The sequence below is a fragment of the Pleurodeles waltl genome, chromosome 7 (genome assembly GCF_031143425.1).
Source record: "Pleurodeles waltl isolate 20211129_DDA chromosome 7, aPleWal1.hap1.20221129, whole genome shotgun sequence".
Taxonomy (NCBI): Eukaryota; Metazoa; Chordata; class Amphibia; order Caudata; family Salamandridae; genus Pleurodeles; species Pleurodeles waltl.
This window is the reverse complement of record NC_090446.1, coordinates 433,310,326-433,330,007: the sequence shown is the minus strand read 5'-3', so window position 1 is coordinate 433,330,007 and position 19,682 is coordinate 433,310,326. Positions and strand designations below refer to the sequence as shown.

General features: G+C 42.3%; 1 protein-coding gene across 10 annotated transcripts in view; it reads right to left on the bottom strand.

Moving 5' to 3' along the window:
• The window catches only part of MTO1 (mitochondrial tRNA translation optimization 1), a 1,525,874-nt gene extending 1,510,438 nt beyond the window's left edge, over positions 1-15,436 (bottom strand). For 3 of the 10 annotated variants that reach the window (XR_011205508.1, XM_069243961.1, XM_069243968.1), the window contains exon 1: positions 14,966-15,105. Coding sequence is in view for 3 of the 10 variants with exons in the window: in XM_069243961.1 (XP_069100062.1) it covers positions 14,966-15,055 (90 nt within the window). In the remaining 7 variants the exon portion in view is untranslated. Of the gene's footprint in view, positions 1-14,965; positions 15,108-15,173 lie in introns of those variants that run through there. The other 7 variants (XR_011205509.1, XM_069243964.1, XM_069243963.1 and 4 more) reach the window with 5 other exon arrangements.
• Positions 15,437-19,682: the final 4,246 nt, after the last annotated feature.

Here is a 19,682-nt window from a genome sequence, read left to right as displayed (position 1 = left end):
ATTTCTCTCATAGGTAATATTTTAAATGGACTACGAGTCTTGCTGTGTGTTAGTTGAGTTTGAAGACGCAGACTCTCTTTTCTTCTGGTCTCTTTACTTTACCCACCTGCCATCCCATTTATTTAATGCTCCCCATGTTTGAATACTTTGGATTAATCATCGAACGTAAATTTTCATTCCAGGAGACCTCATGTTTGCAATGTTTTGTTAATCAAATTGTAATCTGTTACTTCTCTTTAATGGTTTAGATTTCTCAATATCCACTTCATATTTTTCTTCAAGATCTGATAATTTCTGATGCGCCGATCCTGCTCTGACATCTTTACCCATGAAAAGTAACTCATCTTCATTATATGAGTCAATTCTATCTAATTCAAGTGTTCTCTCAATTATTTCATTTAACTCTAATTTTATTCTTGCCAGAGTCAATGTCCTTTCCCCGTCAGAAAATGTATTAATTACTGATGCTCAACTCACTATCTCCAAATATTCTGTTAATTGCTGAGTTGTCAAGCCTTGTAAAGAAACATTATTATTCACATTAGGCACACATTGTGGAGTATTACATGGCGGACCTATCACTCTGTCAGGTGACACTAGAACTGAATCTGGAATCTCCAAATTTTGTGAAATCCTAGAATACGTGAAGTCTATAAGCGCATCTGTTTTATCAAAAGATTCATTTATTGGAGACATAACTCCTGCAGTAGCACCGAGTTTCTCTATTTCTGAATGTGAATTAAAAAGTGAAAATATTGCAGCATTTACTAAATTAGGATTCTGCATATTGCTCTCATTATTTCCCTGAGCATACAATGGAACAACTGGGCCAATTGTGACAGGAACTGTTAAAGTAAATCATTCCAGAACTCTGACCTGTAAATATTGAGTAACTTGATTGTGATATTGTCACTGGAGTATACCTTGGCAATGTTTGGGCTTGACTAACAACTTGCACAGGAGTTACTGAATTAGGTGTAGACTCCACCTGGGCCATCATTGGTTTCTGAATATTCTGTGCAGAACTAACAACAGGAACTGTATAATAGATCACAGACTGAGCTACAGTTTGAATCACAGGAGTCTGAATCACTGTAATAGTAGGAACATTAGTTGCGACCTGAACTTGATTCTATATTACTTCAACTCGAGGTGCACTTGTACTATCACTAAAACCTTGATTCGCCTCTACTGCTGCACATGGGGGATTTATCAATAACGGTTATAAATTCATCATCATCTGAATCATTATCATAAGTCAGTGATCTTTTAGCTTCCTCTGATCCCAACTCAGTCATTTCATTTTTTTCTTTCTTCGTCTTTGATCTGACACTATTCACTTTCTCTTGTTAGACTGCAGGAAACATTCCAATACCTTGTAAGGTTTCTGTTCTCCAACATTTCAGCTCATTATCCCATTTGGCTTCTAACAATGTTTCTCAGCTTTTTGCATTTGTCTCTCAAATTTTTATTTCTTCTGTTGTCGGGCTAAGGCTTCAAATTGTGCTGGTCTCAAAGGGGCTTTAATTCATAAAGTACTCTTCTTAAATTTTCTAACATTCTCATACTAAAACTTCCATGAGCAGGAAAAGCTAAGCTCCCTTACTTCTGTCATTTTGCACCGTTGTTTTATCGCAGATATAAGCACCTCTAGAAGGGCCGGATCCCGCAAACAAGGAAACTCCTCCGGTCCCGACTGGAAAATGCTTGCGGACCCTATTATATTAATAGACTCAGTCACTGGTGGTAGAGGAGCGCCTTCTCCATCACTTGACCAACTTATCCCAGGGCGGTCAGCGGAGCCCGGTGTGGCTTTTTGTTTTGATGCCTTTCCTCTTTGTATCCACCGGGTTCCCCCTGTGAGGTGTTCCGCGCTCCGCGAGTCTCTCTAGTACCATAAAGCACTGGAGGATTTCCATAGGATCCCACTGGGAAGGTTTCGGACGAGTTTCAGCAGGGTGTTTTCCTCTGCCCTGCGCTCTGTGATCACCTTGTAATAGTAGGGGTCCAGGCACGGAGTCTGCCCTGCGGGACCGGCGGGATCGAGAGCTGCTGGTGGGTAGAATCTCACATCCATGTTACTGCCCACATCAAGCACAAAACTCCACCGCTCTTCCTCTGCTTCTTGATTCACGGCCATTATGTTCAGAAACACATACACAATATCCGAAAGATGCGTCCCGAGTTCACTTGCGTGAAAGCCTCTCCTTCCCCCACTTCAATCCAATCCTGGTTCGCAAAACTCATAACATGGATTTTCTCAGCGAGGAAGAGAACCGAGTGAAATCAGGCAGCTCCGATCTAGTGGGGAAGTCCAGGGAAGAAAGGGACCTGTTCCTCAGGCAGCAGATAATTTGCGCAATTCAACTACTCACTGGCAGCAATTTTGGATTTCTTGTCTAGTGCGGGCTGCGCTTCGTGTCCCACGGAGAAGGATGCAGCAGAACAGGCGAATGCCCGCGGCCCCGCTCCTCTGTGTGTCCTGTCCCGCAATAGGTCCCCGGGAGCTGGAGGAAGAAGCAGCCTCAGCGAGTGCAGTCCGATTTCTTCAATTATCAATCAATCAAATATTTTATTTCGACCATAGGTCATAAAAGTTACACATAAAATGATAAGATAAGTAAAAGAAGAAAGAAAGTATATGTGTTATAATTGTGCTGTCACACTGGCTTAGAATAAAATTAGGTATAGAAATAACTTCTCTAAAACCATCAAATAAAAGTGGTAGAAAAAAAGAAAATCAATCAGAAATCTTAGCCTGCTATAGTTCTCCAATATTCCCTATACATAACTCAACATTTGAATGCCCAAGTTTCTGAAATAAATTTTAAATTCAGATCTCCCGGATAATACCATCATCAGGATAAAAACAAGCAATCCAACCTGATATTTAAAACACTAAGTTGGTGTTATGGAATGGTGCAGTTCCATGAAACTTTTGACCGAAGGAATCTGCTACCTGCACAGTCATTTGAACAGATTTAAAAGCTATCAAATCATTAAAAGCACTTGCACTATCTAGCTAAAAGCTTGTATTGTAACTTAAAACAGATGTCAAATTCTTAATAAAATGGCATGAAAACCAAACGAGTGCTTAAGAAGTAGTTCTTTACAGCTAACACTGATGGTGAAATAACAGAAACACGGGTAATTACCCGATTGTTATCTAAAAAAAAAAAAAAAATCTGTTCCAAAGCCATGTCCAAATAATTCTTTGCCCATGGCACAGGCTAGACACTAAATCCTGACGCTAGAGTAGCCCTATGGCGAATAGACCAGGCTGCTGTCAGATATTTGGTCACCGCACTTACTACCAATGTGGCCGCATCATATTTACAAATTCTATAAGCGTTGACATGGCACTATAAAAACACAGCCTTGCACAATGGAATAATCCATTTTTCCCTTGGACTCTTATATAGGGGACAGAAGAACACCACATGTTCGGTTCAGTCAACACATGGATTGCAGTTTACACACTTATTGGCCACAGACCTATTCTTAAACCATCGGGCAGTAAAACTGTTAACTGGTAGAGTGCCGTATCTGAACTGAAAGAGTAAAGCACAAGCACGTGCAGCTACTGGGAGATCAAGAAATTTCTCAGGCCATGGCTCCTGTTTAATAAGCAGAAACTCTGATGTCAAGCGGCCCACCCCGTTACTGTGGAGGATCTGCGTGTTGGCTTTCTCCCAATATCTCTGTTTAACCAATGAAATAGCATTAGCATGGATCGGGCCTCTCCCAAAATTGGGGAAAACCCAAATCATCCCAAACTGATTTCATTTCCCTCAGCCAACTGACCTTTTTCCAGCTATATTGGTTCTTTAGAAGGTCTTTAATTACCTCACAAAAAGGTTCCAGTTCTTCTGTTCTCCAAAGGCGGATCCAATATAAGGGAGGCCTCAGACCCACTACATCTTTGATGCTATTCATTCCAAGATCAAGTCTAAAGGGGATCATCGGAGTGCCCTTCCCCGTCCTGGCTATGTGTATAATAAAATCATTTTCTTTAATTTGTAGAGCATCCAACTGTCTTTTGGAACCCTACAGCTCTGCACCATACAGTGCAGCACCTCGAATTTGAGCTTTGTAAATTTCAGTAATGGGGTTTAATGGGAGACTAACTACAGCTCTGGCTTTGTGTCCCAAGGCCCCTCTTCTTTGGCATATAATATGTGCCCCTTTTCTGATGTGTGCATTCCAAATGCCTGAGTCCATTAGCTCGATCCCCAAATAATCATACTCATTGACCCTTTCCAGTGGAGTAGAATTCATTAGTATACTCGCTTTTACTTTCTTCTTTTGTGAGCTGCAAATCATGAACTTAGTTTTCTTAACATTGACTTCCAGCCCAAAATCTCTACAAAATCAACAGAATTGGCCGACCAAATTTTGCAGTCCCAGGGGTGATTTAGCCAAGATGATAGTATCATCCGCATAAAACAGTCCTGGGATTTTCTTACCTGCCAACTTTGTAATAACGATTCACCTATCAGTTAAATACTTAATACAGTTGTTTATATATAAAAGAAAGAGGGTAGGGGCTAGGACACAGCCTTGCCTTTCTCCTCTCTCAATAGCAACTGGGTCTGTTAATTCACCATCCTTACCACTCCTAATTTGGGCAAAAGTGATTTCATGAAGTCTGACAATAAGGTTCAAAAGACCTTTAGGGACTCCCATGTTAGCTAATGTCAGCCAAAATGTATTCCTAGGTACCAGGTCGAAGGCCGCTCGAAGATCAATGAAGGCCACGTATAGGTTCCCACCTCCGATGTCCACAGTCCTCCATATGGTTGCCAAAAACCTCAGGACCTGATCTATTGTACTAACCGCGGGTCTAAACCCTGCCTGTAAGTCAGAGATGGCCCCACCCTCTGTAATCCACTCTTCAAAATGAAACAAAATCTGCTTCGCAAAATGTTTTTTTAAGGTTGGCAAGTAAGCATATTGGACGATAATTAAAAAGGTCACAAGGACTGCCTTTCTTAAAAAGGGTTACTATCTTGGCTCCCCTCCATGTGCAAGGAATAGGTGCTCCTGCGGCAACTGCGTTACAAACCTTGTTCAAATAAGGGGCCCAAATGTCGGGATTTGATTTGGAGAGATCGCCAGGTATATTGTCGAGACCCGGGGACTTTCCCCACTTAAGGGAGGCTATTGCTGCCTTAGTTTCTGCTAAAGAGAATTTGATTGGAGGTACACCAAATTCCCTATTGTCCACCAATTCTCTGGAATTAGGTTCATCTACCCCTGTATAAAGTGACCCAAAATGTTTTACCCATGCTGTATGGAGAATCGAAGTACCAGGTAGGGGCCGAGAATCACCACGGTCAATTGGAATCAGCTTCCAAAACTTAGAGGCATCATTAGCTCTTGCGCATTCCAAGAGGGCAGCCCACTGTTTCTCCTCCCAACTTCTATGTGCCTTAGAAAGTTCCCACCTGTAGCCCTCTCTTGACTGTCTTAGAGGCTCTCTGATCCCCCTTCTCAGGTCCCTCAATAGTTTGTGCTTGGCTTCCCTGTATGAGTGATTGAACCACCTCTCGCTACACTTGTTTCTTGTTTTGCCGACCACTTCTTTAGTAAAACGTTTTTTTAAAGAGTTGAATAGTTCCATATGTGCAGCCAGAAGCCTATTATCATCCTCAGGTAAGTGGAGCATATGCTTCATTTGGTCTGCCAGGAGGCTATATATTGATGTAAGAGAGCCTAAGGAGGAATTAACAACATCCCACTTGACATTTTGTTTGTTGTTTGTCATAATAAGCTGCTGCGCATAGTCCCTAGAATCAGGGGCCTCTATTGTAGGCAGCAGACCCCTAGTAGATAGAATCAACGGGTCATGGTCGCTTTCTTCAAGTTCTATTACCACCATATTGACCATATGTCCCCACAAACAAATGTCTAGTAAGAGGTAATCAATATGGCTCCTATAAGCTCCACGCCTAGAATTGGGACAAGGTTTAGCATCTGAGTAGGAGCGACCATTGCAAGCGCGGAGACCATATGAAAGTGTGATGTCAACAATTTGATAGGCTGTTCTACTCATTCTGAGACTTTTGTTCGATGCTAATTGCGGGATACCCCAATGGATGTCCTCTTCTTGATTAAGCTCTTGGGCCAGAGAATAAGGCTCAAAAGTGGCATTAAAGTCCCCTGCAATTAAAATATAGTGGGTGGTGGGTCTGCTGGATAAAATATTATCGAGAGCCATCAGAACATCAGACTCACAATTACTGCTCACACTCCTGCTATATATATTTACTGATAGTAGGGGTTTTTCCCTATGGGTCAATAGTGTTAAGCCTTGCAAGTCAGCGCAGCCCATGTCCACTTCCTCAACCTGGCAATTAAGGGAGCAGCTAACCCATATAAGTAAACCACCCAAGGGTCTCCCAGAGGTCACCTTACGGGCTGGGACCCAGTAACTCTTGAAACCAAATCTATGCTTGGGCTCCAAGGACCATGATTCTTGGAATAAGCATGTCTTGTGCTCATCTATAAAGTGGCCCTAATCTGGAATTCGCATTTTGGACTCAAGCCTGGCTATATTCCAACACAGGACTGTGACCAACATGTCATCTTGGACTTGTAGTGCATCAACCGGGGCTTGTGATATAATCAGTGTGGTGCTCGTAGAGTTCATATTGCCCATTGGGTCTGCCCCTAAGCTCCACTCTCTAGGTCCCCCAGCATCTTTATCTCCAATAGTATCGCTCACCCCAATAAATTCAGAACCGCTTGTGTTCCAACCAGACACAGTGGCCTGTGTATCATTCTGGGCTGGCAGTGCAATTTGTGTAGGGCCTATAGAATCCGCCTTTGCAATCTGCTCTTCTTCCAGGCTGCTTACTCTAGATCCCCCAGGTTCCTTATCTCTAGGAGTAATACATTCCCTGGTGGTTAATCTAGGCTCCAATGTCTCAAGGGCACCCTGTGTAATTTTGACTTTATGTCAATCCACGTCTGAGAGTAAAGATGGAGGGTGCCTACATTCAGACTGGAATGCATGCTGCGTGTGGAAACAAGGGGGACCTCTAGAATCAAGTATCAACCCACTTTGAGCAAGTTCGGATGCTGGGGGGTAAAAGGTTGAGAGTCTACACATAGAAACACCTCCAGCTAGGGGGCTGGCTCTACATGAATTTAGAAAAATCTGTTGGACCATGGCAGGTGAACAAAATGAATAACAATACAATCTCCCGCTCCAGACTTATTCAACGGGACCACCCATCCCACCCTCCTCACCATTAACATTGAGGGTACCAAAAAGAATGTAAATTTAGCATTAACATGCAACCAATGGATGACCTTATTTTTTAACTCTCTACAAGTCTCCAATCTATTTGTTCGGAGCCTGGTAATATTTGTAATAAAAAGCACATATGGGCAGGATTCCAAGGGTAGATGTAAAACATTTAACTGTGCCCCATGGTTCTGCTGGGCTCCAGGTCCACCACTGAAGGGTCTACTGGATGATGCTCATAAACATTTGAAGCTTTAGGGATCTTAGACACTGGATTAGTCATCAGAGCTGCTCCACCTACTCCCCTGGTAGTAGTAACTATATCATTGGGACAGTTTCCCACTAGGTTACGGTTCGGCCTGGCATTCCAACCCGCTTCAAATTGACAGGGATAAATGCAACAGTGCTTGGGTGGCATGGGGCCCCCGATGGGATGTGGGGGAGTCTTGCCATCAGTGCCAGAAGATTGTCCCAGGATTAAAGGCTGGCAGTGGGATTGTAAATCAGCTTGAGGAGAAGTGTCTGGCACATGAGGTTGGATAAGTCCCCCTAATTTCTCCTCAATAGCTTTTAGACGGGGTGCAATGGGATGCAACCTCTTAGTGAGTTCCTCCATTATGTGCTCAAGCGCCAGTGTGCCAATAGTACTTTCTTATGATTTTTTGGGCCCATCATTCCCAGTTTCAAGTCCCGAGTTAGTGGAGCTTGTGATACAAGCTCGTTTGTTCCTTAAATTAACATCACTGCGCTTTCTTTTTCCATTCGGCTCAGGTTCAAGCGCTGGTACACCAACAAAAGGAGCCAGTGACGACAGAACAGGTTCTATTGTAATGGCCTCATCCAGGGTCGCAGAGGTAGTCTCCCGGGCTTTGTTTGGATGAACGGCTGGTGAAAAAGCCAGATTTGGCCGCATATACTGGGGCTGCGGGAGCTGTGGAAGTATTTGTGATAGGGGTGGAGCTAGAGAAATAGATGGCGGGGATACCAAGGTAGATAGGGGACGCTCAGCCATCTCAATCTCTTTGTCTAAGGCACTAACCGCCTTTTGTAGGAAGCCGTCTAAAGTTTTGTTGATTTTAAGATTATATTGGGGGACAGGGGGCGCCCCCTTCTGTCTGCCCATCTCTCACCCCTTTGTGCTCTCCTCTCTTGTGCACTCTAAGCCCCCTCCTCTCCCTCCTCCTGCAAAAGAGCGTGCGGAGAGTGCAAAGCATGCAATACTCGCTTTCGCCTCCGGCTGTTGTCTCTAGCGGTCTGCTCAAAATCAGCTCGCTCTTGAAAGTATTTGATTATTAAATTGAGTTGTGGGGCTCCAGGAGACCAACAGATTATGACTCACTGGTCAAAAGAGGGTCCCACCAAGAGACCCTATTATTCGGCTAATGCGGTTGCGCTCTACACTCTGTGTCCAGGACTCTCCAGCTACACCCTACCTGCTCAACACATAATGGAGAAGGGTTAATCACCAACCAACCACTTGCAAGCCAGCCGCTTCCCACTTACGGTCTGTGTGTCGTAATTGTAGCCGCTGATCACCACCACTTACCGCTGCTTAGTCGTTGACAATGTCGCTGCCGCTGATCCAAGAGGCACCAAATCACTGACACCAAGTTGTGTGTGTGTGTGGGGGGGGGGGGGGGGAAGGGGGGAACTCACTCCCACACAGTTACCAGCACCAACTCCTGCACCAGCCCCCTGCTTCTAGACACACTCAATGGCAAGTGTAGGAGCGAGTGTAGGAGGGAACTTCAAAGTGCTCCAAAATGCTCCAAGGAGCTCCCAGGGTGCTCCCTGTGACCCCTCTGTAACTCCTCATAGATCCAAGGTACTGGGTAGACAGAGGGGAGCACGAGGAATCACTGCTCTCTGGGTCACGTACCCACCCTTTCCCCGCCTTGCCTCCACCTCTGCCTCTGCTTTCCACCTCACCTCATAGGGGGTTTTGGCAGCTGAGCTCTCTCTGTTCTGGGCTCAAGGCTGCCTCGCTTCTCGTAGACTCTTCAATTTCTTGCATCGCCACAGTGGACTCAGGATCGCTGGGGGGGGGGGGGTCATAGGGATCTCTGCCGCAATCTCTACCTGCCCCTCTGTCGGCAATCATGGCACCATGCGATTTTCAGCTGCGTTTCTCCAAGCAGCCGCGCTGCTCCGCTTCCTAGCTCAGTCAAAAAAGGAAGCTGTTGCAGATATATATATCTGTTTTAACCAAATACATGCACATGGACCTTTCTCTTCAAATACTATGTATGCAGGTGTTTCTTCTGCCGGGGTAATTTCTCCTATTCGCACTTTTTAATGTTTTGAAACATTTTAATTTTTACCTTTAATAGGGCTTAAACTACAAATCAAATTCAAAACAAGAAGTATTTCAATCCCAAAATCCTTTTTCTTTGCTACTCTCAACCAATAGATGTTAATGGTTGTCTGTCCACCTATCCACTCAATCCGTGCTCGCCTCCTTTTCGCCAACCGACCAGTCCCAGTGCGGACTCAGTGACCTCACACTCGCTCAACACAGCATCTGACAACGCCCCTTGCAGGTCATCCTTCACACTCGATTCACACAAATCTAACTGCAAAATATTGTTTATTTTGTCCTCGGAACATGTAGGCCCACCCCCTGCAGCACAAACACTTTGGCTGCTAGTTTACAGAGAACAGAACTGTCTGCAGTTGAGGTAATGTAAGTGTCCATATGTTAATGCTATTCAAGCTTGTATTTATGGTTCATTAATGAAAAGTCTTCATTATTAGGGTGAGCGCTGTAAATACACATTTTAAGGTCACACTGCACTAGTGACAATGGCTCCATTTTAATTTAAAAAAATAAATTAAAAAAAAGCGTACACGTTTTGAAAAGTTAAGAGGCTAAATATAATGCTCCCAGAATGCTCTCTGATTAGATGCAAATGTTTGCAGAAGCTTGCAACCAAGAGGGATGATTCGTTGCTTTCAAAACACAATGTTCAGAAACAAATTTAAGTAGGAAAAAAGCATTTCGCTACTATTAAATTTTAGGTGCTATTTCTTTGAAGCGTCATTTAGTAAAATGTATTGATGCATGCTAGTATTTCTAAAAAATATTCCTAACAGAAAATCAGTGTATCCATTTTCAACAAAATTATGGGAAGCATAAAAATAAACAGCACCTGCCCTGAGTGAGTCTGGCGGGGCCTTCATGTTCTTTGCAGGGGAGCCCCCTCCAGTTTTGTTACACCACTGATTGCCACAGTAGTTCCTCACACTGAACAAAACTACTTTGTGTGCCAATATGCTCCTTGTGAAAGAGCAGAATGCAATCACTCACAGTAAGCCAGCCGATAGAGAGAGTAATAGAAGTTTAATAAAAAACAAATTGTCTTTGTTAATGCCAGACCTAATTAGGGACCCAATTCTTAAAGAAAATCACAAAAGTGCACCCATAGTATAGGTCTTTGAATTAGTGGCTTTCATGAATTCACAAGCACTTAAAGAAGTAGAGCAGGGAATCGTATGTCTAGGGAATATTTGTGAACTGTATTTTAGCAAAAGCAAATATGCTTTGCTCATGTGAAAATATATTGAGCGTTTACAAGTTCAGTTTCCCAACCCTGGCAGAACTTCTACTATTGTCAGGAGTAACTTTCCAACCTTTCTCATTATGGGAAAAGATTAAAGAATCGCTTGTGAAAATCCTTAAAACATGCAAGTTAGTAGGTTTGCAGACTCAAAGGCATTCCAGCCCTGGAACTATTGCTTACTGCTTTCTCCAGCCCCAGTATGTAGATCTGAGGAAAGGTGGCAAAATAAAGAAATTTCTATAGTAGGGATTGAAATTACAAGTATTCAAGCCCTATAGTAGTAGCCCTGGCATAATCAGAGAGGCTATTATAAGAGTTCTTACATAATTACATTGCTGCCATAATTTGTCGTCACACTACACGGCACCAAAGGACAAGTAGATTTTATTACAGGACATGTAGATTTAAGAAGCAACCTTTCCCATGGACAAGTAGATATTTTAATAAGTTCCACACCCCTGGGGGATACAACTACACCAACTGCAAACAAGTAAACAGCAACCACCAAGTGTCTCATACACTTGTACAATACTTCGGAGTCTTAGACCTCGCAGAGTCCGTTACAACAACAACCAGGTGGCGCTTTTTTAGCATAAAGCGCCACACATTTGAAGTTCGACGACTTCCCTACTGTCACCCTTCAAATACCCTACATTGGAGTACGCAAACGCCCCACTGCTCTCATACATCACAATTCAACTGCGACTTGCCAAAGCATTGCAAGCGCAAACCCTACTTGCAACTTACATAACACTGGAAACACTAGGAACATACCAAATCTCATTTAATCAAGCATTGGCAAAACCAAATAACCAAAAGCCAGGATGATCTCTCTCCTGTTTAGACGAACCAACATCTACACAAGCATTGGCAAAACTAAAATCTTCAAACATCAGGATGATCCCACTTCTACTGAGACATAACCATCCTCTGCCACCATATTCTGTGGGCATGTGACCTCCTAATATTGGGCTAAGATGACACGTAAAAGAGCAGTGACATCTACCACCCTCAGAGGTCGACTCAAATCTTTTGACTCAGACAGGAGTATTAAGATCATCAAATCAAACAATGAGAACCAATAGCCATAAACAATCAGAATATTCAATGAGTAATCAGTAATTTACACACACCATGACCTATGTGGTCATGAATCACCATAACAATTTAGTAAAGTTTAAACATTTATTGCCCTTATATTAACAATGCTAAATTCATGTAACTGATGCGCAAAAATCAAAGGATAGCAATACAGAAACAATACAGGCTGTCCAAATCGTCTGAAGAATCTCAATGTAATAAGTGCAATCACCATTAAACACTCCAAACGAATTATACAAAACAACAACAGCACTTTTTCAGAAATAATTTTCATTAGTTGTGCAACTGAATCAATCACAATCAATTAATAAATATTTAATTTAATTGTTTCCTAGCAACCAAATTCTAATTCGAAAAATATATGGGGCTGGGCTTTGTCACATGCAGAAATAAAAATAAGACAAAAAATAATTCGGAAAAACATCTAACTATGGCGCTAACAAAAATATGTGGCTGAATTTCTGAAGGGAAAATCCTGTAAAGGATAAACAAATGCACACTGGTTAAACCTCCCCTAAATGAAATAGCAGCTAGCAGAGTCTTCATCAGCAGAACACAGGAACAGCAGGTCTTCAGAAGTCATCATCAGGAACATGGAAAGGGGCAACAGTTCAGTAATGTTTGTCCTAATGTAACTGAACTGTTAAAGTCCTAAGCAGCTGAACAAGAACTGAACAGAACTGAACTGAACAGAAACTAAACAGACTCTGACTGCACAGAAAGCTAAACAGAAACTAACTTACATCACCTAACACTTTGCTAAATTAAAGTCACAAAAAATCTCTAGCTAAGCTTCTATTCGACAAGTCTATGCGGTGGGATAGTGAGCAGCCAATTGGACTTTGTTCCTTTTCCATTTGTATCTTTCTTCATTCCTTCTTTAAGAAAAGCTCACATTCATGCTCCTCTCCGGTTGGCAATTTCCTCAAAAATATAACTTTTTAAAAACAGCAGCACAGAACACGACATTTAGCTAACATTACTTCCTTCCAGAAACTAAAGCCCATTGTTAAAACTTGCAATATTTATCACAAGGGAGTACAAGGTGAACAACACTGAGAAAGCAGTAGCTTTCTACTGTGCGCTTTTAATACAATGTCTAATAAAATGTTTGCAAAAGCATTTCAGTAAAGTCAGCATAACATTTCAACATTGTGCTTCTGGAAAAATTCTAAAACGTATGCCTTTTTACTAATACATGAAGAATAAAACACTTAATATTCAAACCATGTTTAGTACATTATTTTTCCATTAATAATAATTTCAAATCATTTGTTTTGCAGTAAATGTGGTTATAATTCATCAAAATACATTTTCACAGTCATTTACTTCACGTAGAAATCAAGGTGCCTCACACCATGTTGACCACATTTTAAACACGCATGTTTTATTTTTCCTAACACACGTTTCTCTATTTAGGCCTTTTAGTACATGTTAATCATTTCATTTTAGTTATTCATTTTTTTATTAATAATGTTTCCTCTCTAACAGTGTCACAACACGCAAGCCTGCGCTGAATAATTTCACTACATACAGCATATTTAAACATCCCAAAATCACACACTACACCATTCAACTACACACAATTCCACGCCACATCATCACAAATCAATAAATTAAACTCCACATATTTCCACTATGCTCCATACTTCTTAATTCCACTACACAACTCCCCTCAACACCACACAATTCCACACAAAGCAACTGAAATCCAGCCAACATAACTGCACTCCACTTCATAACTCATGGCTAACAGACATTGACAATGCCAATAGCTTTTGGTCAGTCCCACAGGCAAGACCTCTTGGCTTTGCCAATGTTTGTTCCTGAGGTTCAACCAATGAAGCATTTATTGCTTCTTTAATCATAGTTTTAATTCCCCTTTTGAGGCGGGGGGGGAAACTCCTCTATATTTGAGTATGATGTGGTGTGCTGCTTCTTATCTGAGCACTTTAACGACTCCGTTATTGTTCTTTTAGAACTCGCTAGATGCTGTGATTTTGTTTATAGTGGCTGCTTAGTAACAAACTCTTGCGGTGCCCGTCTAATTTCATATAAATCCCAGGAAGCACGGTATTAAGAGGAAATTAACATCAGTCTGACAACAGGCATCCCCGTGCCACAGAAAGGTTAAACATCTCTGCTCCCCGCTCCAGTTAAAAACATATGCAGGGAGCGTTTCACCGCCCTTAAACTGACCCCTGGCTTGGCTCTGCGGCCAAAAACACATACTGTAAAACCATACATATGATCACGTTTTACTTAATTTAGAAAGCTACGCAACGGGACAGTAAAACTAACAAGTCGCCCGGAGGAAAAGAAAGGACATAATGCGTGGTGATAGAAAGACTACAGTCAATTGTAATAAAGAGACATACTTGTGGGAAGAGCCTGGAGCGGGGCAATCTCAAATTGTCAAAACTGAGACATAGGGGTAATGGTGTCGTTGTTCGAAGTTTTTGTATCATAAAATAAGGACTTGAATTTTTGTTTGTATCAGAGATGTTGCTGATCTGTTTACGTTTTGGATATGCATACTGATTCGCTTATTTATTCAGCGGTGCAAAGGGGAAAACAGAGTGCGTCTCTTTATTCCAAAGAATGTTATCTTACACTGATGCATTGCACTGCACTAAAAATATTGAATATTAATAACATGGTTTTAAAAGCATCACGCTGGGACAGGAAGAATAATGCAACGCTACGGAAAAGTAAACTACAGGTCCTAATGTGTTTATCGATGGTAGATGAAAAACCGACTAGCCATAAGTAACCTTCACGACAGCATACAGACTCGTAGGGTCATGAATGGAGTATGAGGAGCCAAATTTATGTTGAAGTAAACAACGCTCTAAAACTTAATCAATCGTCGCCTTATACCACTATACCCCTGTATGCGCCGATTCTTCACCTCAGCCGTATGTAATCCGATAGCTCTCAAAATGCTCGTTGTCACGCGTGTGTAAAACATCCATTCCCATTTGATTTAACCTGCTTTCTTGCAATTGTAAAACTACAAATGCGATGAACAAAACATAAATAACCTACGCACGCTTGGAACGGGGTGGCATGAAACCACCCCTCTTGAACACTTCCAGTTAAACATCGACGCCCTCCGCCACTTGTATAGCCACTTCATCATACGCCATTGCTTAAAAAGCCCTTATGTTGTCTCTGCCTTGTCCCGAAATCTCCCGAACAACAGAACACGTTTTCCGTTCACTGCCATGTGCCATGCGCTTTCCCTTCTTTAAACTCACCTCACTAGCCTCCGATTTGATTTGAAGCTTCTTACGCACGCTCGAGTCCAATGTTGCCAGATTATCAGAGAACTCTCTAGTCCAAAACCAACCAAAAAAAGTAGCCCAAAATTGCTTCTTTAAGGAAGGAGGGGCTGTACAGCTCAAGCAGGCAGTAAGTGGAGATTTTTGTGCCTCCCCTACGTCAGAGGGGAGCTCAGAAATACCGGTGCTGGCCGTATGTTTGCGCTTGTGCCTCTGTCGGTGTCTCCCCGAATGCCATGTTATGCAATGCGTGGGGAGGCACAGCAATACTGTTACAAGCAATATGTGTAACCCCTTCGCTGCCAGGCCTGTTTTTTTGGGGGCTATTTGGGGCAGTTCGCGGTTACACCTCATAACTTTTTGTCCACATAAGCTACCCACGCCAAATTTGCGTCCTTTATTTCCAACATCCTAGGGATTCTAGAGGTACCCAGAGTTTGTGGGTTCCCCTGAAGGAGACCAAGAAATTACCCAAAATACAGCGAAAATTTCGTTTAAAAAAAATAAATAGGAAAAAAGGGCTGCAGAAGAAGGCTTGTGGTTTTTTTTCTGTCAAAATGGCATCAACAAAGGGTTTGCGGTGCTAAAATCACCATCTTCCCAGCTTTTAGGAACAGGCAGACTTGAATCAGAAAAACACATTTTTCAACACAATTTTGGCATTTTACTGGGACATACCCCCTTTTTTACTATTTTTTGTGCTTTCAGCCTTCCTCCAGTTAGTGACAGAAATGGGTATGAAACCAATGCTGGATCCCGGAAAGCTAAACAGTTCAGAAAAATAGACAACATTATTAATGTAGATTTTCCTAGTTTATGACGGAAAGTCTTAATTTTATTAAAGACACGGAGGCGAGTATTATGCGTTTCTTTTCTCGCTTTATTCAATGAGCAGCAGTCAAGAAACTACAAATCCCATAAGGCTTAACATCTGTAGCCAATGGGATTAGAAACGTAGTTCAAAACACACCAGAACCAATAGTAATAACGCTATGCCATTGTGACATCACTTGACTGCAGACAGCCCTCTTTTCTTGCGAATTAAGTTAATTAACAGTGAACAACGGGAGTAATAAACACAGAATAAACAGTGCCATAAGGAAAGCAAACACATCGGAGAAAAAGTCTAAAATCTTCAAGAGGAAGGAATGGTCCGGCCAAACAGGAAAAGACGATCCAAAGTTTGAAGAAAGCAAAACAGTCGGATGGTCTGACGAGATCCGATTAGGACGTTGTCTGAGTAGTCGAAACCGGAACTAAGGAAAGGGAGGGAGAAATAAGTTATACAAGATGTGGGATAATACTCGCCTCCGTGTCTTTAATAAAATTAAGACTTTCCGTCATAAACTAGGAAAATCCACATTTTATGACAAGACCGGAGGCTCCTATTATGCGAGTTTAAAGCATATTAATTACATTCAATGAAGCATTATCAATAGGTTTACAATAAAATACTTTAAAAGTATTATCGTTGGACCAATCTGCAGATTTCAGAATATCCTCTAAACGGGATCCTGCCCAGAAAGCTTTAGAGGCCATAGCCCCTCTGGAGGAGTGAGCCCCGAATTTGGAAACATCAATACCAGCCAGGGACATAATCAATCTCACCCAACGGGCTAATGTAGCAGAAGAAACCGGGTTATAGGGTTTCCTGAAGGATATAAGAAGTTGGGAGGAGGATGTTCTCAAATCTGCGGTCCTATGTTCGTAAACCTTGAGACATTGTCCCACACATAATTTCGGTTGGAGCGGAAAATAAGGATAAAAGACCGACGATAAATTGGTCTTGGTATGTCGTACAACCGAAAATAACACCCCCGAAGGGGTGAACTGACGGTTGGAGACATCCAAAGCCTTTACATCTGATAAACGTTTAATAGAAACCAAACATAATAACATTGTCAACTTGACAGATAAAAGTTTTAAAGATAAATTTGAATTATCTGGTAATGAAATCAAATATTTTAAAACAATATTAACATCCCACAATTGATTGTACTTTGGTAACGGAGGTTTGGAAAATTTTACTCCCTTTAATAATCGGCATACCATCGGATGTTCACCTACCGGTTTCCCATGGACATGAATATGGTTGGAAGAAATAGCAGATCTGTAAAGATTGATGGTGCGAAATGCTTTACCTTTACTGGCTTCTGAAGCTAAAAAATTTACGACAAAAATTACATCTGCTGAAAAGGGATTAATTTGTCTTCCCACACACCAGCAGTCCCAAAGAGACCAGGCTGCTTTGTAGGCTTTTTTGGTGCGTGGGGCCCAGGAGTTTGAGATATATTGGGAAGCTTCTGCCGAAATGACAGGGGAAGATTGGGAACCCCTCAGATTTTCCAGGCTGATAGGGTTAGGATATTGTTCAGAATAAGTAGATGAGAATGTTGAAGAGGGTCTAGCAGTAGATCCGGGAAGGATGGAATTAACAGGGGAAAATCTATTGACAGTTCCAAAAGTGCGGGAAACCAAATTTGGGATTGCCAAAACGAGACTATGAGGGTGAGAGAGGCATATTGACGTCTGGCATGAGCCAGGACCCTGTTGATCATTATAAAAGGGGGAAAGGCGTAGTTGAGGGAATGAGACCAGTCTTGTGAGAAAGCATCTGATGCTAAGGCTAAGGGATCTGGGCGCCAACTGTAAAACTGAGGGAGTTGTGTGTTGAGTCGAGATGCAAATAGGTCTATGGAGAACGGACCCCATAGGGATTGTATGTTGTTGAACACTGAACGGTGAAGTTTCCAATCGCTGGAGTCTCGAAGGTGATGGGAGTGCCAATCTGCCACCGTGTTGAGAACTCCTGGAAGATACTCTGCATGTACCGAAAGATGGTGTGAGAGGCAAAATTCCCAAAAGCTCTTGGCTAGATCTGCCAAAGGTTTGGACTTTGTACCCCCAAGGTGGTTTATATATCTGACCGCGGAGATATTGTCCATCCTGAGAAGGATTGCACAATGTACTTTGTGTTTGCAAGACTTCTGATTGCAAAGGAGCCTGCAAGCATCTCTAAACAATTGATGTGCAATTTGGACTCCTCGGTTGACCATGTACCTCCAGTCGAGATGGGACCACAACAGGCCCCCCAGCCCAGATGACTTGCATCGGATTCTAACACAAGATCTGGGGCTGATGGAAAGATACTTTTTCTGTTCCAAGCATCTAAATGGTCTATCCACCATTGAAGCTCTGTTCGTGACTCTATGTCTAAAGGGACGAGATCGGAATATGAGAGCCCCTTTCTTAGGTGCTGAATCTTCAATCTTTGAAGTGAGCGATAGTGTAAGGGACCTGGGAAGATTGCCTGGATAGAGGAGGAGAGAAGACCTACAATTCGAGCTAGAGTTCGGAGGGAAATGAGAGAATTGCAGAGAATTTGTAAAATCTCTGATTTTATTGATTTTATTTTTGACGAGGGTAGAAGAAGGGTAGCTGATAGAGACTTGATCTGAAATCCTAGGAATTCTATGATTTGGGAGGGTATTAGGAGAGATTTTTCCCTGTTTATAAGAAAACCCAAGTCTTCCAACAGAGTGCAGGTCGTTTTTAGGTGGGCTAGAAGAGTTTGAGGTGACTGACTTAAGATGAGGATATCGTCTAGGTAAATTAATAATCTTATCCCCTGAGCTCTTAGAAAGGCTACTACGGGCTTCATGAGCTTGGTAAAGCACCATGGGGCTGACGACAGACTGAAGGGCAGAGAGGTAAAGTGATACGTTTGATCCGACCATTGAAATTGAAGACATTTTCTGCATTCCGGATGAACAGGATCCACTAAATAAGCGTCCTGTAGATCCAGTCTGACCATCCAGTCGTTCTGAAGAAGTATGTCTCTGAGATGGAGAATTGTTTCCATTTTGAAATGCCGGTATACTACGAACCGTTTGAAATGTTTTAAATTGATGACTGGACGCATCTTTTTGTTCTTCTTTTGAACAAGAAAAATAGGACTGATGAATCCCGACGGATGAGGATGAGTAGGTGCAATCGCCTGTTTCTGTAATAGTGTGTCTACTTCGCAAGCTATTAGATGAACCATTTCTGTGGAAAATTGGGGAGGAGCTTGGAAAAAAGTTTGGACCGGAGTGGAATAAAGTTCTATTTTGTAACCTAGAACCGTGTTTAACACCCAAACATCTGCGGTTATGGATTGCCAATTTGATAGAAAATGGAAAATACGACCCCCTGTCGGGAAAGAACCGACTTGGAGGCTTACCTGCTGAGTTGGAGGTTCTGGAATGTCTGGCGGACCTGGAACGATATCCTCTGCCCCGTTGGGGGGTAGAATTGAGGTCTGAAGTCCTGCTGGTAGGAACTGTAATAGCCTCTGGAGCCTTGATTAGTGGAACCATGGCCGGTAAAGCGACTCCTGCCTCTACCGGCCCTGGCAAAAACACGTTGGTGAAACATTCTCCTCATTGACTGTTGGGCCTTGTCTAATGAGGTAAAAGTAGCCACGTATTTGCTGAGGTCTTTTAT